Source organism: Cucumis sativus, chromosome 5 (genome assembly GCF_000004075.3).
Source record: "Cucumis sativus cultivar 9930 chromosome 5, Cucumber_9930_V3, whole genome shotgun sequence".
Taxonomy (NCBI): domain Eukaryota; kingdom Viridiplantae; phylum Streptophyta; class Magnoliopsida; order Cucurbitales; family Cucurbitaceae; genus Cucumis; species Cucumis sativus.
Window position 1 is genome coordinate 15,878,299 of NC_026659.2, and position 22,797 is coordinate 15,901,095.

The 22,797-nt window shown below is 31.7% G+C and overlaps 2 protein-coding genes across 4 annotated transcripts; one reads left to right on the top strand and one right to left on the bottom strand.

The window, feature by feature from the left end:
* Nucleotides 1–12,853: 12,853 nt before the first annotated feature.
* Nucleotides 12,854–16,790, top strand: LOC101213864 (transmembrane protein 53). Of its 2 annotated transcripts, none has more exons than XM_011656857.2 (6): nucleotides 12,854–13,022; nucleotides 13,956–14,125; nucleotides 14,217–15,082; nucleotides 15,248–15,353; nucleotides 15,819–16,024; nucleotides 16,265–16,790. In XM_011656857.2, the coding sequence occupies exons 3-6, from the start codon at nucleotides 14,328–14,330 to the stop codon at nucleotides 16,536–16,538; spliced, it is 1,341 nt and encodes a 446-aa protein (XP_011655159.1). In that variant the 5' UTR covers nucleotides 12,854–13,022; nucleotides 13,956–14,125; nucleotides 14,217–14,327; the 3' UTR covers nucleotides 16,539–16,790. The 2 variants fall into 2 exon arrangements, with proteins under 2 accessions (XP_011655159.1, XP_004149868.2); XM_004149820.3 differs by having other exon boundaries at nucleotides 14,220–15,082.
* A 1,174-nt stretch (nucleotides 16,791–17,964) lies between these two features.
* LOC101213622 (GEM-like protein 4) lies at nucleotides 17,965–19,655 on the bottom strand. Of its 2 annotated transcripts, none has more exons than XM_004149819.3 (4): nucleotides 19,292–19,655; nucleotides 19,109–19,177; nucleotides 18,460–18,734; nucleotides 17,965–18,361 (listed from the first exon to the last, which is right to left on the bottom strand). In XM_004149819.3, the coding sequence occupies exons 1-4, from the start codon at nucleotides 19,434–19,436 to the stop codon at nucleotides 18,173–18,175; spliced, it is 678 nt and encodes a 225-aa protein (XP_004149867.1). In that variant the 5' UTR covers nucleotides 19,437–19,655; the 3' UTR covers nucleotides 17,965–18,172. The 2 variants fall into 2 exon arrangements, with proteins under 2 accessions (XP_004149867.1, XP_011655160.1); XM_011656858.2 differs by having other exon boundaries at nucleotides 18,460–18,740; nucleotides 19,292–19,648.
* Nucleotides 19,656–22,797: the final 3,142 nt, after the last annotated feature.

The window sequence follows — 22,797 nt, forward strand, 5'->3', positions numbered from 1 at the left end:
AATACTATTACGACAATGATCCAATGTAACTAAGGGTATCCATATTTGACAATAGATGATGAAGGAGTTGATTTAAATTGGAAAACATTAATGCAATAATGCTTCAACTTGTAAGCCTTGTGTGTCTTAGGCAATGCGGTCGCATCATACTAGGACAACGGTTAAGACAAGGATAGAAAACTTTTTCTAATCGATCTCTAGTTCTTTTAGTAGCTCCTATATATATTTCTATGGGTAGCTAGATATTAAATGTCACACTCTGTCTCGCATGCATCCGCAAAACAGAATGCGACTTGAGCAATTCTAACGCCTCTAATTTCCTTTCTCCTCTTCGAATCTCAGTTGAACCAGCACTGAGATTATTCTAGGATCCTTCAAATTTCCTTCTCTGCCTTCTAACTCCGTTGGACTCGTGTCCGAGATCTCCCTAGACCTGCTTCTCTACATCCAATCTCGATCCAACAAGCACCGAGATTGTCCTTCCAATCTCAATGAAAAGACTTAAGCTTCTTTAAGGTTTGAGTTTTACAGAAAATTAATTCACATGCAACTTCTTTATCGTCTTTGGTGTCCCTTATTTCTAAAGTGATGTGACACTACTATTTCTAGGCTCTTAGTCTTGTTATGATATATATATATATATACATATGTCCTTTATTGTAATTTTACATAGTCTCTAGGGTTTAGTTTATTCTCTATATAAATATGTAACATTGCTTTGACTCAATAAGAATAAGACAGATACGTTTCTGAATTCTAAATTACACATAGTACTTTGTGATATATGTTTATATTCTAACCTTCTCGATGATATGAATCCACAAGATTGTTAAATTAAGACCATTAATATGGCAAAGTACATGCAAATGAACCTTTTTTTCGTTAAGTAAAAATGCATAAATATTCTTCCTAAAACATGCATTTTTCATGACATGTATAAAAGATCTCGTAGTGATGTGATGCTTGACACCAACATTTTGATAATCAAGTTAGTAATTGTTTAGAGAAGGAGTTAGAGAAGAGAGAAGAGAGAATTCAAATGTATTTTAGTGCACCTCGTATTAATTAATCTCTTGAATACAATTAATCGACCTCTCTTTAGCCCTCATGATTCTTCTAGACACTTGGCCCTTTTATTTTTATACAACAATGTTGTTTGAGTTTAATATACCGAGAAGAGGCATTGAGAATTTGAATCACAACTTTGAGGACAATTAACGTGAGGAAAAGAAAGAAAACGTGTGCATTACTAAATTTGCAGCTATGAAGATGAAGACTTTGTTGGTCCTTTTCATATTTGAAGATTGATAAAACTTTAAACCTAATGACTTACCCTACAAATGTATGAAAACTAACCATCTGCTTACATCATAACGTATTATTACATTTTCTAATATATCATATTAAGAATGATCACATCTATCCTTATCACGATGTCATCCCATTGCAGACTTCATAATTTCTTTACCCAATTTTCATTAGAAAACACAGCAAACTTAAAAAAAAAAGCAATGAGAAAAACACACCAAATTAAGGAATGATGTTTGGAATGGTCATGTGTAGCCCTAACGTGATGATCATCTCTATTAAGATCTTCATTTTTTCCATCCAAAAAACACAAAACTAAAGATGATCACGATAGAAATCACAAGTATTCATATTAAGACTATGATAGACATGTCACCAGTACAAAAAAAAAAAAAAAAAAGTTTTAAAAAGGTGATAGGACACTACTAACAAAATACTAGATTTCTTATATTTGTGATAGGATCGGAGGTCATCAATCATAAAGGTTGGGTTTCTGTAAACGAGTCAACCATAAATAAAGTTTTAAAAAATTCTTTATTATCGTGGTTTATCCAAATGTGTCAACACTTTCGAGACTTATTATTATTATTATTACTCTTTATCTTTTTTAGTTACTCAATACCTGCAAACCTAACGAAATGCCATTTTTCTTTTTATAATAAAAGAAGATTCAATTCTACTTTCCTTCCCTTTCATATATGACAAAATTTTGTTAATTTGAATGTGTTTTAAACCCATAATTATTTCTAAACTTCTATCAAATAATTTAGATTAAAAAACCAACTTGTATTCTTTCATTCTTAATTAGCTGTTTTGCTAAAAAAAAAAAAAAATCTGAAAAATAGTTGAACTATTGGGAAAAAGAACCTTCAACCTCTGGTAAATAAGCAGAAAATAACATGAAATTAAATAAAAACTGAAAATATTAATGTGGAAAAACTCCAACTTGGAGAGAAAACCAGGAACAGAAAAAACCAACTATATAAAAGATTGTTACAATCACACAAAATAATTTTCTCTTTCAATCCCTTGGAAGAGCACTCGCTCACAGCTCTGTCCAATCACATCTTTTTTCCACTTTCAAATTGAAAAATACAAAAAAAAAAAAAAATTAACTAGTGTTAGCACACTCAAGCTTATAAGGTTTCCAAGAAAAAAACTCGTAACATATTGGGGAAGATATTAAACATAAGATTGGTTAGTATACCAAAGATTGCCAACCACTAATTTAATACATTTATACCCTCCCTCTTCTTGAATAAATATGCTTTTAGAATGGTTTGATTTATGAAAATGAGATAATATATATTGTCTAGTACTAAATATATTCTTTTCTAACCAAATAAAATCCACATGTAACTATGGCTAACTAATAGAATATAGTTTTCCTTCTTCCACCCTCTCCTTTTGTAATTTTTTACAAAAGAAAAAATTGAACACAAGAAAGTTAATACTTTATTTGTTTTGATTATTCCCTCTCTTTTTAGGATTTAAAGATTATATCCTCACTTTGAACTAAAATTTATCTTACTAAAAAGAAAATTAAAATAATAAATAGAAAAAATATTTAGATTATTATTCCTAATTATCTACTTTCATAATTCGTAATTATCTTCAACCATGAATTGATAGGTTGATTTTGAGATGGTATTAGAGTAGGTTTAAGTGAGGTAGGATTTTCCATGTCCATGTGATATATTTAATTTTGCTTTGTCTGTATCAACTTAAGTTTTTCAGTCAATCGGTAACTTAAGAATTATAATAATAATTGAATTACATTAACAATTTTAACTTTAAATTAATTTAATAAATCTACCCTCCCACAATTATAAAATCTATAATTCTATACCAAGTAATAAAGCAAATTAGTTTTAAAGAAATGTAAAGCATATAAGGTATGGTATACACACATATGAAGCCAAATGGAATTGAAACTTCCCTATCATAATATCATAATCTTTTGGACAAAAAAAGTTTTGATGCTTATGGGCATATCCTTCACCCATTCCTCCTATTGTGTTTGTAGCATTAGAATATTCCATGAGGATATCTTTTCACAATTTTCTACTCATTATTATTATTATTGCTTTTTATTTTTCCTAAAGTTAAAATGTCGTTTTGTATAAGAATTTAAGAAATATTAAATTAAACTCATGGAAGAGAATAACTTTAAAATAAATTTTAGTTTATAGGTAAGTAATTAATTAATTATCATGGTAAATTAACAATTAATATTATTAAAATAGTATATAGTTAACACATGTAAAAGATACAAACCTAAATCTTCCAAACTATTAGTTTTATTTTGATTAGCATCATTTGACTGCCTACTTAATTTCAATAACTTTTATTTTATTTATATAATTTTAGTACTGACTTTAGTTTTAGATATAGCAAAGTGAATTAAATATTTACAAAATATAACAAAATTTCATATTCTATCAATGATAGACATAGATAGAAGAACGTTCTCATACATGTAGGAGAGCCTAAGAATCATTCTTAAGAAGGGAGTTCTCATACACACTTAGGAAACCCTAACTTACTCGAGTAAAGGAAGTTCATGAATAGAAGAAGAAAAGATAACTTCAAATGAGAAAGAGTCTCACATGCTTAGAGGGAGCCTAAGTTCTTCACCACTAATAGTCATATATACTATGGGGAAGCCTAAATTCTAAAGTGAGGGAGTTTGGCATATATGATAAGTTAGTTCATTGATTGTCACTGCAATCTTGAGTGTATATATATAAGTACAATGTTGTAATCACTTGACTTAATTATATTATTGGATTATCTTTCCTGGACTCAATGTCCCCCAAACGTAGGTGTCGTATCACAGAACTTGGTTACCATAACTCTTGTGTGTATTTCTATTGCTTCTCTTTATGTTATTTTACTATTGTTCTATATTTGCTAGGACATGTTGTCTGACAACTTAACCTTTATGAAAGTGTTGTTTTCCAAAATTTCATAAATAAATTAAAATGGTTCACAATTCAATTCAACCTTTTCGATTAAGTGGCCTAATGTGATGTCACGATTTTCACACTTTTTTCATTCAACATCTTGCATTAAGGACGTCCATTTTAGGCCAATGCTTTTTTCATGGCATATCCCAATTTGAAAAAAAAAAAACGTGATGTATACATTAAATAGAATGAGAAGTGATCTATTTCAATGTAATTAAGCAATCAAAGAGAGTATGTCAATCACTATTGGTCATTATTTATATTACTTGATAATGGTTTATTGCATGTTGTCCTATAGTGGTCTATATATGACCACATCTAGCACGTTTTTTAGGTTGGACGGTGTTCTTCACCAGTAAATGTAATCCAATTTACATATAGCTTACCAATACTAATTGTTTTTTTGGTGCTAGTATAACACATTTAACGTACTCCAATGGTTTCTTCCATTTAGAAAACATGTCCAATTCAAAATATTGATTCTACATATTTGAGAAATGATGGATTCTACCCTATAAGAGTTATTGCAAAGAGTTTAAGCATTAACCTTGGAGCAACTATTGCATATGAGCATGAAGTCCACGAGAATAGTCAAATTCTTTGCATGTGCACTGATGAGTATGTATGTTGACAATACCATCCAAGTGACACAGTTCTTTACGATAGATGTGTGATAGTAAGTCAGGCTTACATGGTACCACCTATCCTTCTCAAACTCTTAAGCCCCTCACTTTTCTACATAGCCCGAATATATAGACTTACATGATACCATTGGTTTTTGTGTCGGAAAATCTTATAGAGGATTCTCTATAAAGAATTCAAGAAATGGTATAATTGATAGGTGTCTCACTTCAACGCTAAGAGTATTGAAACACTATGCATTGTTGCTTGTAATGTTGTCATACACCAATTCGTCTTAAATTTGATATGAAGCATGGTCCATCGTTCTAAAGTGACTTTCTCCATGTACTGTGTCTCATCCTCATTCATGAATCCATCCAAGATCTAGAACATGTTGAATTCAAATTCTTGATATATTCTCGCTGCATAATTGAAAACCTTTAGCATTGCATTATCTTTTAAGTGTGTTGTTAGGTTGTATTTTCAGGTGGTAAGTACATAATGTATTTTGAATATATTTGTAACATCCCAAATTTCAGGTAATTCAAATTCAATTATCTCTAATTAATTGAGCATATATTTTGAATTTTAAAGTCAAAATCAAATTAATAGGTTAAAACAATTCAATTGGAATTTTAAATGGTAGAATATTTAAAATATCGAAGTAATTTTGAAATATTGGGTTAATTGATAGAGGAGAGAGCATTGGTCAATTGAAGTTAGTTTTTCGACCAAACAGATGTCAAACCGACTATGGTTGGTTTAGTAAATGTTCAAAATGACTTCAACCAAAAAGGAGTACAAATAGATTGTTGGTTGGCCAATGATCAGTCGGTTTAGTTCATCTTGTGTCTATCAAGGGTTCCATATATCTTGTATTTGAGACTGAACACTCATTTGCATCCCATAGTTATATGTCCCTTAGGTAGAGTGGAGAACTTACATGTCTTGTTCTTCTTAAGGGCTCTCATCTCTTCCATGACAGTATTTCTCCACTCAGGACATTCTAAAGTAATGTGGATATTTTTAGGTATCACGATAGAGTCGAGGTTGCCTATGAAGGCTCTAAACTAAGGAGATAATCATAAGAAACATAGTTAGTAATAAAGTGGTTAGTGCAGGACTTAGTACTCTTCCTGAGTACAATAGACAAATCAAGAGGCAAATCATACTTACAAATATTTTCTAATGATCCTCCTTAATTTCATTTAATAACTCTTGCACTGACCTCTTTTTCATCATTAATGCCATTTCCATCCAGGGTGACCTCAGTATCAACTTTACCCTATTCACCTTCAGTTTCAAGAATAGTTGTCTCGGACCTATCATTTTCACTTATTTTACTATCAATATGTGAGTCAATAGAGCTAGTCATCCCTTGATCTCGTAAAGGTTCAAAATCTTGGACCAAAGTCTGCTGATTAGCAGGTTACTCAACTTCCTTTATAAGATTCCTCCTATAGTAGATTTTCCAAGGAGCTTGGTTAGGTAGGATTGTGTAGTGAGAATATGAGCTTGATATGGTACCGAGAGTAGGACTAGTAGTCTAAGGATATCACCCAGCTAGAGTTAGACTCTTCACTCTCACTTTCTCCTTGAAAAAGGCTAACGAGAAAGAAAGGACAATTCTCAAGAAAAATAACATTCATGGAGACAAAGTACTTACGAAAAGACGGATGAAAGCATTTATAGCCTAGTTGATGTAGAGGGTAACAAAAAAAAATGCATGCATGAGCCCGATGAGTAAACTTAGATGGATTAGGGTCATGATTATGAACATTTGTAGTGCATCTGAATACCCGAAGAGGAACATCATAAATAAGGCGGATAGAGGGATATGACTCTTTAAGATAGTCTAAGGGGGTCTGGAGATGTAGGACACAAGAAGGCATTCAGTTGATAAGATGGATTGTAGTGAGAATAACATTGCCCTAGAGATAGGAAGGAAGAAAAGTAGACAATATAAGAGAATGATCAACTTTCAAAAGGTGACGGTTTTGTGCTTAACCACCCTATTTTGTTGGAGAGTGTAGGCACAAGAACTTTGGTGGACAATGCCTTTGGAGGATAAAAACACATTGAGAGTGTGGTTTTGGAACTCACGACCATTGCCACTTTGTAAAATAGATATATTTACATTGAACTGCATTTCTATGGTGTTATAGAGATCCCTGAAGATAAAAGTGACCTCAGATTTGTTAGAGACGAGAAGTACCCAAATAAGATGGATATAGTCATCAATAAAGGTTACCAACCATCGTTTCCCAGATGATGTAGTTATCTTAAATGGTCCCAAGACATCACTATGAACAAGAGTGAAAGGGTGGGTTGGTTTGTATGCTTGTGAAGGAAAAGAAATCTGATGTTGTTTAGCCCGAATACATATGTCACAAGATAAGGTAAACACATCAATTTTAAAGAAAAGATAAGGAAATAAATGTTTCATATATTGAAAATTAAGGTGGCTTAAACGAAAATGCCACAACATACAATCTTGTTCGAAAGTAGTAAAATAGGAAGACAAAATACTAGGGTCCTAGAAATGCTACTAAAAGAGGTGTCGTCATCAAGAAGGTATAGTCCCTTACTATGTCGGACAGTGCCAATCATTTTCCCCTAGCTCAAGTCTTGAAAAGAGACAGAATCAAGTAAGAATATTGGTTTGCAGTTTAACTCATGAGTAATTTTGCTTATAGAAAGCAAATTATATGAGATTCTGGACACATACAAAACATTGTGTAAGGAGAGCCCTACATAGGGAGAAATTTTTCCCTTCCCAGCAATGGGTGTCAAGGAGTCATCTGCAATTCTAATTGTTTCATTGTCGACATATGAAATATAAGACACAAAATGTTTAGAGGAACTCGTCAAATGATTTGTGGCATCAAAATCCAGAATCTAGGGCTTTTTTCCATCAACACTAATAAGATCGAAAGACTAAGGTATACCTAAGTGGACAATGACACATAAAGTAGTGGAACTGGGATCGATCTTGCTCCCGTGTGGATCAGGTGGTTGAGAAAGTTCAGTAGACTCACTCACATACGTCTACCCTATGTTATGTTTGTCATTGGTAGAGTGTTTCTGACCTCCTAAGGGGCGACCATGTAACTTCCAACACTAGTCTTTGGTATGTCATTGTTTATTGCAATGCTCATAGATAGGAATTGGTTTTCCACTATGCTGAAAATTGTCACTAGTAGATGACCTCGCATTGAAAGCAGTGGAGTCAATAGTAGAAGTTGTCAAAATACTCATAGCACTTGTGCGATCCTCCTCGAGGCAGATTTCAGAACAGAATTCCAACAGGGAGGGAATTGGTCTCTAGCCTAGTATATGTCCTCGAACTACATCAAATTTAGGATTAAGATCAGCAAGAAAGTTATAAATCTTGTCAATCTCCCAATTCTAGAGTATTGCAAACCATCACTGGGACTACTCTAGACTAGTTCTCTGTATAGGTCCATTTCATGTCAGATAAGAAAAACTTATTAAAAAAGAATGTGACAATCCATGGTTCCTTGCTTGCATTCATGAACCTCCTTCCTTAGCATGTATAAGTGTTTGAATTATTCTAGGTTTTAAGTAGATTGTAAGGGTCATATCCCAAATATCTTTGGTTGTTGCAGCATACAGTAATGACTTGCCAATCTGAGGTTCCATACCATTAATCAATATAGATCGAAGAAGAGAGTCCTCTCCCTTCCAATATCATTCCTGTGGGTTGCTCGGGGGAGGACAAGGTATTTTCTCTGTCCTAAATTTATGTCGTCCTTCAAGGACCATTTTCACTAACTAAGACCATGAGAAATAGTTTTCGTCATTCAACTTTTTCCCTAAAAGATATCCTATAGACTGTGTCAGTATACTAGTCACACAAGAAGAGGATAAAGTAGGGAATGGGGTTACAAGATTCTCATAATACATCAATGTAGTGTTGAATGACATCTCTAAGGTAGCCTCAACTACTGCAATTTATTATCGTAGCCCTTCCAATTGTTGTTGAGCTATTCTCGAAGAGGAATAGGAAGCTTGCATGTTAGAGTTAAAGTGTGTCTAAAATTCACCAACCTCAAATATTGAGTGAATTTGAGGATTCTTAACATTGGGATGATAATTAAAGTCAATGGGTGGAAGAACATACATTTTTTACAGCAAAAGTGGTGGTGGCTGATTGAAATTAGGTGGCAGTATATGAATCAGGACGTGGAGAGAAATATAAGATGCGAAAGAAGAAGAGGGTTGCACAGAAGGGATGGTTGACGTTGTCTAAGGAGGATGGACCAATGCATGTAGTTCTGGTAGTGCGTGGGCGGCGCATTGCAATGTCTAAGAGGTGTTTGGCGGCACAGACAACGACATAATCGACGAGATTACATTGATTTTTTCCATTGTCTGAAGGTGGTGGAATTGTTTGTCCATGGCATCTTTGATTTGAGCATTGATGGCAGCGCTAAAATCGACAATTGTCTCCTCTGTTTGATTTTCACCATTGTTTGTGTTGTTTAGAGTTTGTTCAATATTCCGCTCTGATACCATATTGAAAGTAGAGACAAACAACATACAAATTTACGTGAAAACCTGAGTATCGGAAGAAAAACCACTATATTTTGTTCTTATTATTTTATGATAATAACAAATGATACATCGGAGAAATAAATATGCTACAATAAAAAATTAAAAAAAAAAAAAAGATATTGGGTTAAATCTTCCCTTGGACTAAGCCCACTAAATCTAATAGTTAGCAATATTGAAAGCTTCACCATACAAATGTAGCATAGTGTAATCTTCCTCAAAATGAGTCCATACACAATGAATGTATTGTCTCTTACATGCTTATGATCGTGATCGTGATTTATTAGTTAATGGATGTTGCAATAATATTTGAAGACCCCTACATATGGCTTATTCATCAACTACTTTAATTTACTAGATTTTTTCCACGTACGATGTATGTGGATGCATGTTATCTTTTAAAATATAAAATTAATAATATAAGTTTATAATAGTATTTGTAATAATTATATTTTCATATTTTTTATAAAAAAGTCAGGTCTCTTTTTTTTTTTACTTCTATTTAGAATTAATATTTCATCGTTATAATGAAGGATATCTATAAAATAGTGGATACAAGCTTTTATTCTTTTAATTAGTCTCTTTATTTCAAGTTTACTTTTGAATCAAAATGTGATTATATTTAACTTACCTTTCTCACAACTTAATATTATATCTCTAAATTATAGAATACTTTTGAATTATATTATATTATTGATGATTATTGAACGAAGTAGAAGTTAAAAGGAAAAAGAAAAAGAAAAAAAGAGAGTCAAGTAATATATAATAAACATGATAATAATGACTATTCAAGAATTGACATAGAAAATATTCGTATATATCAAATGTTAGATTTTTAGGAGATTAAATAATTAATTTATCGTCTTTTACTATTTTATATGTAAGAATTTGAATGTTTGCAACAAATATTCTTGCATAGTAACTGTGGAATATAAAAATCATTTATATTTTCAAATTAAAAATTTGAAAATATATATCTAAAATTATTGATTTGAATTTAGTTTAACCATATTTCAGTTTCCAACTATTTTTTTGGGTTTGTGCTTCTATCTAAATATTAATTTTTTATCATCTAAAATAATACTAATTTTAAATTTACAACACATTCTCCAAATAAAAATAAAAATAAAAGGCATCATGAAAAATAAAGTTTTGTCATTTTACTTTCTCATTTTAGCTAAAAAAAAAAAGAAAGCATGCAAGAAAATTTTCCATTCCACTCACATATATAACTAAAAAAAATAACCAAAGAAAAATAGTTTCAAAGAAATAGAAAAAAAAGATAATATTACAAAGAAATGAAGGAAGATATTTGTATAGATACTGTCTTCTTGCATTTTCCTCTCCCCCTAATTGATGATGCAATTTGTTAGATCCACTCTTTATCTTATTTTCTCATCTTTCTTATCTCACTTCCCTATTCACTAAGGGCTTGTTGCTTCCAGGTAACAAGAGGATACCATACATTTATATTGAATAATTTGGTAGAAAGTGTGGGTTATAGAATTTTAAAAGGCTTTCTAGAACTTATTATCATGTCTATAAAAACTCTTCCACTACCCATGAAGTTAATCAAGGTAATATTTTTTTTTTCAAATAAAAAATTGAAATGGTTAGAGAAATGGAGAGGAAGAGTTAAAATTCACCTATTATTTTTGTATTGAAGTTTAATGATAAAATTGTTATCAAATTAACCATAAGAATACATGTATAATCAAAAGGGTAAAATGGATTAAAAAAATTTATGAAGACAACACTTACAAAAGGGCATGTAAGCCCTAAACTTTGTGCCTTCTATACTTTTTAACTATTTAGACTAAAAAAACATTTTGGTGTTTGGATATTTTTTATGCCAAATTATAAAAAATGTCCCTCAACATTGTAATTTTGCTTAAAAAATGCTCTTAACCTTTAGAAAATGTCCTTAAACTTTAAAAAAATACTCTTGTCGTTAGTTTAGGTTGGAAATGGTTAAAGTTTTGAACTGTCGAAAAGTTTCATAAAAAATGCTCCTAAAGCTTAACTCTCAACTATCGAAAAGTTTCATAAATGCACTCAAACTAAAAAAAAAAAAAGAATATTGATCCAATTTTTACACTAAAATTTTCAGCACTCCAAATAAAAATAAAAATTTTAAGTTAAAATATAAGATTCTACGAAATTCCATAGTAAAGATTTCTTTTTAAAATATACTAAAACAATCATTAGTCAAATAAAAAAAATGCTAACTTTCATAAATAGAAGATAAAATATTGTCACAAATTGAAAACCCATGATTTTATCATTTTTTTAAAAAAAATTATAGGTTTGGCCTTCTGCGATCTTCTTTTTTTGGATAGTTGCAAATTTAGCAATTAAATTCAAAATAATTAAGTATATAACAACAATTTTAAAAAAATTACAAATATAACAAAATTTGTTAAATTCTATCAATAATAGAGTCTGTCACGTTGTAAAAATTGGTCTATTAGATCATACGAGTCTATTGGCGATAGTTTTGTTATATTTACAATTTTTTTAAAATGTTTATTATATCCTTAATTATTATTCCTCAAATGGCGATCAATTACAATTACCCTTTTTCTTTTCTTTTTTGAGATATTTTTTCTCTTTTTCTCTTTTTTGTGCAACTTTTTTAAATATTTTCATTTGCTCGTTAACTTTTTTTCAAATATAAAAATCATAAAAAAAAATTGTTTGAGATATTAGATTGCCAAATATAAATGATCTAGTTGCAAATCAATGTTAAAAAATCTTTGGAAAAAAATGTTCTAGATTTGGTTACCATATTTTAAAAGATTAAATCTAAACATGAAAAATATAAACGTGGTGATATCTAAATGATTACCTACAAAAAAAAATCTTGAAAAAATTGTGTGTCAAATCTAAACTATCACACTAAAAAATCTTGAGAGAAATGGTTCAAATCTAAATGAAATTTAAACGATAGTTTTGAAAAGATTCATAAAAAAGATGTACTTAGTATTAAGGCAGGTTAAATTATTAAAGTTTTGGTCCTTTTTATTATTCTCTTTATTTTTTTAGGGTCAATATACTAAACTTTGCTTACCTTTACCAAATCCAATATCACCAAATAAAATAGTATGAAGTATGTTATTATAAATCAAAACTAAAACAGTATATAATAAATTAGAATTAGATACGTATTAAGTTGTTAATTTGTTTGATTTAAAACTACAAATCCAAAAGGGGATTTTAAAATTGTATGTAATCTAAAGTAAATAAATTTGGAATCGGATTGGGAATTGGGAATCATAACTTTTGGGACCCACTCTTATTTTATATTTTTTAAATCAAATAAATACATATAAAACTTTAACGCTAAGAATTAGTATAAATATGGCGGAATTTTCGTTCCGCTTTCTGTTCCTTCCTTCTTCTTCTCCGCCATTCGTTCCTTCTTCGATTCCTCTTCTTCCTCTTCTTCTTCTTCACCAGTTTCACAATAACAACAATCCATATTCAACACTCCCTTTTTCCTTCCCAAGGATTTCGCCTTCGTTCCTTCTCTCCCTCTCTCATTCATCGGTATGTTTCCATTCCACCTCCATTTTAATTCCTTTTCATGCTTTCTTCTTTTCTTCTTTCCGCCTGATTTTCTCTATTTTATTTTATTTTATTTCATGGACGATTTGCTTTTTTTTTTTGCCCCCTCTCTTATGTTTTCCTTTTCGTTGGGTTACTGGATTCCCTCATTGTTGATTTTTTCTCATAGCTGTTTTGTTGATTTTGTTACATTGCGATGAATTATTGCCAGTAGTTCCTAGGATTACCATTTTAGAACTCCATCTTTATTCGATTGGACTCTGTAGTATCATATTTTCGAATGTGATGAGATTAAATTGACTTCTTTGGTGGTTCATGAAGACTGATTTTCTTTTGAATTGTTTCAAACATCGAGACGTGTTTTACATATTTTTCTTTTTACCAAGTTTGAAAATTCAACGGGGTTGTTTTTGTGTTTATGAGGAAGTCAGCCGGGGATTATGACTCGGGGTGTAGAACGTGCGTCTTTAATTCCTGTTATTCCAAACTTTCGAATAAATTTTTCTTTTGGGTTTGAGGTTATGTCTTGTTTATCAAATCAATTCGTTTACTTGGATTGAAATTTATAGGGTTTATATGTTTTTTTTCTTTTTCTTTTTCTTTTTCTGAACTATTATTATGGCTGGCAATGAATAAATGAGAAGTCGTTGTCAAGGGTCTCATCTTCCTTCTGAAGTGTGGGGGCTCCTTGTATTTTATGGAATTGTGTCGCTATCCTCACCAAGTTCTTTGGATTGACCTCATAACACGTGGCTTCAACTAATTCTTTTTTCTTTTTCACTTTTTTGGGTTGTTCCCAGTTCTTTGTTTAAAAATATAATGTTATGTAATCGTTTCTTACTCCTTTGGCCATGTGAGATTAATGTTCTAATTTGTTGGAGACGTGTTGTTTTTTTCCATTTATTTTTGTTTCAGGATCGTGTGTGAGTGGGAACGGGAAGAGGGCTTGACCAAAACCAACCTTTCAAGGAAACTTCTTGGACGGTTTGGTTTGAGAATAAATGATTCTGGCTGTCAAAGTAGGTGACAGCCTGATTATCTTGAATTGAACAACTTCAAAGATTCATTCCAAGATCCTTTTTCTCGTGCGTATTAAGACCTCAACTCAAACTTTGATAATGGGACCTCCCTTTTTATTTCGCCATTAACGTTTAGTTTCTTTCTTTCTTGGTTTAGCAGGTGATCTCTCATAGAAAGATCTCGCTTTCTGGGAATGCTGGTTCTTGGCTTATGTTGTTTCAGAGTAATCTAGTATTGGCATGAGACACTTTGATCTGTGTTTTAGATATGGGTTCCTTGTCTGGAATCCTTCAACGACCATTTGTTGCTTTAACTGCTGTGGCTGTAGCTTCTTTTTCCTCTGACTTTTCAGACAAGTTACCATCTCAGAAACCAACAGAGGCTTCTTCTTCTTCCTCCTCCTCCTCCTCCTCCTCCTCAGATTCAACTTTAGATTTCTTGAAGGAATCAAATACGTCATTTGTTTCCCATACATCTGTTTCAAAGCTTGCAAACTTATCATTTGTCACTAAAATTCATGCACCTATCCCGAAATTTAGTTTTCCAAGTTCAAGTTGCAACTATGTTGGAAACTTCCCCACGTCTTTGGTTTCTTCCTCCGTTCTCTCTAATTTATATCAGTCAGCTGCATTGACCAAGGGATCAAAGCAGGCTGCACCTTCACCTAAACTTTCTTCCCCACCTTCTGAGGTTATGTACAGATGGCATTTACCAGAGCCAACTTCTTTAGATATTACGGGTAGTTCTGCTTGTTCAGTGGCAAAATCTAGGACGGTGGTGGTTTTATTAGGATGGTTGGGAGCAAAGCAAAAACATTTAAAGAGATACGCTGAATGGTATACTTCAAGGGGTTTTCATGCCATTACCTTTACTTTTCCAATGGCTGAGATACTTACGTATCAGCTTGGTGGAAAAGTTGAACAACACATTGACTTGCTTGTGAACCATCTAGCTGATTGGTTGGAGGAGGAGCACGGGAAGAACCTGGTGTTCCACACTTTTAGCAATACCGGATGGTTAACGTATGTTCTTTTCCCTCTTTATTTAATATGCACACAGAATAAACGTTTGTTCACACACATTGACTTGCTTGTGAACCATCTAGCTGATTGGTTGGTGGCTATGGAGATTCTTTTAATTAAAAAATGGCTTTACGTGATTGTTTCCTTGGATTTATCATGATGCAGGTATGGAGCTATTCTGGAGAAGTTTCAGAATCATGATTCTTCTATAATGGGAAGGATTAAGGGCTGCATTGTGGATTCTGCCCCTGTCGCGGCTCCCGACCCTCAAGTAATGGCAGCCTTGAAATGAAATTTTTGTACTTTGTAAACGACTGTCGTCAATAGTGAAAGATATTAGTCACCGTTGCACCATGTTTTCATCAGTTCCCTTTCTTGCTATTCAAAAAATCTACCTTGCCGTATTTATTTGACACAATAAATAAACATATACTGTGCACTATGCTTGATTGAAAGAAAAATAAGATTATCACCATCATTTTATCACGATTTCATATAGGTAAAGACTTCAAGAGTTTTCTTATTTTTTATTTTTTTTCTTAGGCATATCCTCTGTTGATCAAGTTTTCCATAAGGGTGAAATTTTGTCTGTTCAACTATGGTTTTCACTATGAATTTAGAGCATCTACCTTTCGTGTGTTTGCACAGCTTCTTGTTTTTTGTTCGTGTTTCTATTTATCTTATTTGAACAATTATGTGGGGAAGTGTTTGTTAAATCTTGTCATTTCTTCTCTAGGTCTGGGCTTCAGGCTTCTCTGCAGCGTTCTTGAAGAAGAATAGTGTGGCAACAAAAGGATTGACAACCTGGGACAACACAGGGATGGAAGTATCAATCAGCGATAAAGAAAATATAAAACCTAAACCTGCAGTTACTGAAGCAGCCCTTCTATTAGTGTTGGAAAAGATTTTCGGCGTTGTTTTGAACCTTCCTACTGTGAACAGGTAGTTGCCCTTTTAAATGCAGTCATTATAACGAATATATAACAAGATTGAGCAGATGCAAGTAAAATGAAGCAAATATTGAACTCTGAAGTTATATAGGATGGTCATTAACAAGTATACAATGCATAATTGATGATAGTTTCATATCCATTTACAAATACGCCTTTGTTCAATTACATTAGATTTGTTACTACACTTTTTTGTGCAAATGTAAGTAAAATTGTTCTATTATCCTACCAGGAGGCTATCTGATGTGTTGGATACTCTATCGTCATCACAACCAAGCTGCCCACAGCTGTATATCTACAGCTCAGCGGATCAAGTTATCCCCGCAGGTTCTGTGGAATCGTTTATAGAGGAGCAGCGACGAGCAGGACGTGAGGTTAGAGCTTGCAATTTTGTGTCCACCCCTCATGTAGATCATTTTAGGAATGACCCAAAACTGTATACTACTCAGCTTAGTCAGTTTCTGGCCGATTGCGTGCTTACTTCTTGTTGCAGGGAGTCCTGTTAGGTCAGTATTATGAGTTAGTTACTCACCATTATACCTGATTCTTTTCTTCTTTTTATACAACATTGTTTGTTCTCCCAAAAAAGTGAGGGCAAACAAAAGCCTAATTCATTGGTTCTTAATAATATAGATCACAGTGTTTTTTCTATGTGTGAGGTGTTTGATCATTCTTGGCTTGTGCTAGTGAGGGAGAGTGTGTGTGCATGTAACTTAAACAAGCCACCACGTCAACAAGATAAAATATATTTTCACGATTACAGTTATCTTGTGATCATCAAGCTATGCTAACTCTGACATCAAAATATGGAAATCATATAGAAGGCTTGAAAGTTTATTGATTATTAACAACGTTTTAAATTACAATATTCAAAGTAAGGAACATTGAGATTAAACTTATAATTTAACTACTTGATAATATCAACAAAAGTTTATCAATGATGAGAGTAGAAGATTTGAATTTACTGGGAAAATTAACACTTTTTTTGTTTTATATTTCAAAAGTAGTATACTTTTAGAAAACTTGAAATTTTGTTGGTCCCATTCGTTTATCCTTTTAGAAAACTTGAAATTTTGTTGGTCCCATTCGTTCCAAATTTAAAAATTGGATTTATCTCGTGCATCGCTGAGATTAAACTTCAACTTAAACCACTTGGTCTGAAAATGACTAACTCCCGTAAAAAAAAGAGTTGAGTGAGTGATGGAGGAATTCCATTACTCATCTTCCTTAATTTATGGTAAGATATTTTTCTAAAAATGAATAAGAAGTTTTTAGTTTTTAAACTCTGTGCGTCTCAAATTTATACTTGCAAATATCACCTATCAAAATGTCATGTACATAATCTCAAATGTGTATCTGAGGCAAGTGGTAGTCTGAGATCCATTATTTATTGCTTCAGAGTATATAATTTCGGGCATACAACGATGTATAGACCCTTGTTGTATATGTATGGACCCTAATCTTCATTTTTTCAATCTTAAGTTCATTCCCTTATTGTATATTTTGGACTCCAATTTAATTTTCTCCATTTTCTTAATTGAAGGCGGAATGATATGTTTGTTGCATGCTCGTGTATATGAAGATGAATTGAAAAAGAAATTTGGATTTTTGAGAAAAGTATGATTTAATGCATTTGGCCAAGAGAAACTGAGATAAATCCTTCAAATATTTTTTTTAAATTTAGAAAAAATCTCAAGGTCAATCTTGAGATTGATCCCAAAAAACAATTTTCTAAAACTGTACTATTCTTGAAATATAAAACAAAAAATGTGTTAGTTTTGTTGCTCTTCAACTGATTGAGGATCACTCTTGGTAATAATGCGAACATATATTTCAATTTTTAGTTGATATATATATATCAAAACCTCAGTCATATGGATTTATTCTACCACTAATTGATTGATTTAACCACATGGCATGAGTGACTATAAATTTTGAAGCTAACACCAAACATATATATAATATATATCAACTTACATTGATTGTAATTGAAATTTGTACAAATTGATCCTATTGTATCAATCTAGATTTCCTTAGCTCCAATAAGTAAATATTATTGTAGCAGAAGGATTACAAAAGAAATAGAAAAAGAAACGAAAACACTTCTACCAAATATGTTTCTTCCAACTTCCAAACATAACTAGCAATTCATCTTCCACTCCTGAGAGATAGCTTGTTGAAGAGATCTAAAACTTTTTTGGAAATTTTGGAATCCCATGAACCAGAAATCGAAATTATCCACTGTTACTATTTCCAAGTACTTCTGTGAAGGCTTCATCACATTCTTACTTTGGTTCACTCTTTCTATCCTCCCCACAGGAATCACCACCTGCATCAACATATCATAAACAGTTTAGTGTCTTTACCTTTTTTTAATCTAAGACGAGAGGTTCGAGAGATATAAGAGAGAGAGTGATAGGTTGTTACCTTGTAATGAAATCTTAAGAGCTCTCCAGTTGGGGAAGAGAGTTTGAGGGATTTGTCACTGCAAAAGGCAAGTTTGTGTGTTGATATGAAAAGAAGACCTGCAAGAGGTCCTATTGTGGTTGACAAATGGCATTGACAAGCCTTCAATAGTTTCTCTCCTTCTCTTACAATAAATAACTGCTTGTAAGCTTTCCTCAACCCACCAACTTGAAGAATCTTTGCTCCCAAATTCAACTTTCCCTTCACTGTTTCTCTGATCTTTTGTCCTATTCTCACTGCAACTTAACCAACCAAACAATGCAAACATAAGTTCATGGTCTAAATGAGTTGTTTAATGATATGTTGAATAATCTTTGGATTTGGTTTGATATTAAAGAATCATAAATTGTCTCTATAAGTTTCATTTTCCTCATCAACAGGTAAGAGCTGCCTATCATGATACTCATTCAAACTCGATATTTGCGTAGATCATTTCATAACTTTTCTTGAATAAAAGATGATCTAACTCTCTAATGCTCTGAACGATTATTGTTAATGACAATACACTTCTCTATCACTAACACAATTGTATCATTTCATATCAATAGAGACGTTCTTAAGTATATACACAATAAGTTTTCCGCAGAGACTAATGTCTAATTTAACTTACCATGTTCTCTAACTCCTTGTGCAAAACTCCCGACCATGCTCCTACTGCCAACAACTGTATCCTCTCTACCTGCAAACATTTATAAAATTCTCTCCATTCAGTCACCATCTTTCCTCAGTACTACAAATGCCATATAGACATCTAAAGAAGCAAAGTAAAAAAAGAAAAGTAGAGGTTTTTTACATTGTTTTGTCGCCCGGGGTTCGCCGTCAGGAGACTGGCAACCAACCGGAGCAGGCAACAGTCTCTTCAACGACTTCTCAACTGGCCGAAATGTCATGGAGCTAATCGGGATCCCGGCGACTTCTTGTGCCATCATAACTTCCATTTTCTTTTGCTTCTACTTCTATGTGAAAACAATGAAAAGGAGAGTGAGGGTGGATGATCAATGTGTTTCCAACTCTCAGTATATATGTGTGAATTTGAAACTTAAAGTTCTGAGGTGAGTCAGCCATGGCCGTCCACCAAGATTATTAAAAGAACGGATCTTAGAAAAAGGGAGTTTTTGAGAAAAAGAGGATCATAAAAGAAGGGAGGATGATGTTGGGGTTTTGTAACTTTACTAACAAAATAGAGAGAAAAAATGCATAGTGGAATTCTCTTTTTGCAAAACCCTTAAGATGACGGTTTCTTTTATTTTTCTTGTCACGAAAGCATATGTATGCATTTATAAACTATGCCTTAATTACTTTACCCTCTTCTTTAAGGAAATGTGTTTAGGTGGTTTGGATTAACTTTTTAATGTTTATTTAGGTTTAAGTTTCATTTTCATAAGTTAGTTATTTACTATAAAGTCCTCACAAACCATTATACATTCTTCTCTATATAAAATTTGGAAACGTATTAAAAAATTTTAAAAATATAGTCGCTTACCTTTTCTCTTAGGTTTTGTTTGAGAAACACTATAGTGTAAAACTTACCACTGTGTCAATTAGTTTTCTAAACTTTTATAGATTTATCAATTTAGACTCTTAGTCATAACTTTTTATAGATGATTTTCAAATGTAACCATAATGAAATGTCAAATTGATTGACTCATCAGGTTTTCAAATTGATATACTTACAAAAACAATTCAAAGTGTTTAAATCAATACAACTATTAGTTTAGAGTTTTAGTTAATACAACTCTAAAGTTTAAGGATATAGTTTGATATTTATTCTAAAAATTTTAAGATACCTTGGTTTAGGATTATTTTCAATAATCGAACTTATAAGAATACGCGAGTGTTTCGATATTACTCTTTAACTTTGTTCGAGGTGTTTGTTTTTATCATTGTATAACTCTAGAGGTAAGTTATTATTTTGTCACTGACTAGTTTAAAAGGGCTAAGTTTCAAAGTTACCTTTTTAGCTTGGTCCCTTCGCTTCATACAAAATAGATTTATTTCCATTTCAAAGTTATCCTTAGAATTAAAATCTGTTATATAGTTGAACAAAATTGAAGTCTACCATACAAATTTAGACCCAAATTTCATTCAAATTTTTAACAAATTACTATTTCATAATTAGGTTTGAAATATATCTCAATAGTTTATAAAAAAAAAATAATAAAAAGTGCTTTTTTCTAATTAGAAGTTAATTGAGTAACAAGTATGTTGTTATTTGAAAAGAAAAAAGAAAAAAAAGTAGTATGATAACATTAATAATAATATTTTTATTTAAAAAAGCTTAGATACATTAAACACTAATAAAGTTAAAAAGACAAAATTAGAAAATATTTTACAAGTAATAGATCATACAATCAACAAATATAGTTAATTTGGCATAAAATCTGTTGAGAAATTAATTTGGAAGCAACTTTTGCAAATGGGTTCACTAGAGAAAGATATATATATTCTTATAATATACATATACATATACATATAAGGGTGTGTGTGTGTGTGTGTGAGAGAGAGAGAGAGAGAGAGAGAGTTACTTTTGTATTTTTCCCCTAATTGATTGAAAAATGTATTGAGTTGGCATAACAACTTTGTGATGCCAACTCTTTCCCCTTTACCACCAATAGAGAGAAAAAGAAAGGCAAAGGCAAGTTGTATGTATGTGCTCATTTTGTTAAATCATCTCATCCCACTTGCTCAAAAATACAATATCATGTGCAAAACATTTCTATTTTCCTATTACATGCATACATGTTAACTTTTCTTCTTATTATTATTCAACCAAATTAGAAAATACAAATGTTCACAAACTTTGTATGTAATTAGTATCAAAATCAAATGATGATGGAGTGTATATCTCACTTGATTAAGATATTGAATCATCCTTTTAAAACTTAGAACATGTTGAAAAAGAGAATGATGATAGTTAATCAATAACTAAGGTATCATTTTATCTTTTTTGTTTATACTTTTCTTGAAAATTAGTATATAAATACAATGCATAAATAGTAAAATATCTATTTACAAAATATAGCAAAATTCATTCAACTTCCTATAACTTATTTAACTTTTTTGCTATTCATATCAATTTTTCTATAAATACTCATTTAATTTCTAAACTTTTTTTGTTTTGTATCTATAAATACCAATAGAGGGAGGTTGTAGAGGGAGGTTGTTCCTTTAAATGCTAACTTCGAGTCTTAAACAACTCACTCTCTCATTGACCCAGAGATATTTGATTTTGTGGTTAATTAGATTACAAACCAATCGTGTGGATTAGAGATCCGGAGGGAATTTGAAAGAGCAAGAAGTAATTACTAGGTAAAATAGTAATTCTGGCCCATCATAATTACAAACAATATGTGAATGATTGATGTACTAATTAATTATGGTTATATCAAATGGACAAAAGTATATTTGCAGTGAAGAAAATGTAACGACATTGGACTTTAGTGGAGTGTTCCCCGTAGTTAACAAATGTTAGTTAACTAGGTTTAAAGAGTTTAGTCAATTAAATTCGAGTTGTTGGAGCTCATGAACATTAGTTAAGGGTCATAGGTCTCTCTGCTGGCTCATATTGAAATAAACCTTAGAAATGTGTGATGAATAAGTTTGAATTAGTTTACGGAGTTAAGTGCACAATATATTCAATAAATCTAAACAACTTGGCATAACAGAGAGAATATTAAATATTTAAATAATGAGAGCTTGACTACATATTCATATATTCGACTTCGATGGTTCGAGATTAGTTAATAAATCTTAATTTAATATTTAATATTAAATTAATGAAATGATGAAATAGTTTAATTAACCTTTAATCAAGATATAAAATGATAATTGAAAATTTGACTTTTGTAAGACAAAGGTCTAAGTTAGTGGGTTATTTGATAATTATTAGTTGAGTTATCCAACACATTGTTAAAATGTGATATACGAACAATTAGAAATATCACTCACAAAAACTCAGTTCTTGCAAAGCTCAGAACACCTAGCTTCACTTCACTTCTTCTTCTTCTCGCCTTAAGAGCAACTCAACACTTTGTTTTTCTTACCAATTCTCCAAGCAAAAACTTCTTAGCACTTGTCTTCTTCGTGTATTTAAACTACTCCTGAACCAGATACTCATCCTTAAGTTTTTTTTAACTTGCCAACACTTACTTATAACTTTACACATGTAAGCTTAATATTTCACTTAACTATTTTTAACTCTTAATCTTACACGTAAGCTCTTGTCAAATCAAGATTAGACATCTTTTCACTTGACTTCATCTCGCATAGAACTTTGATTGCCTAATTGTTCTTTAATAG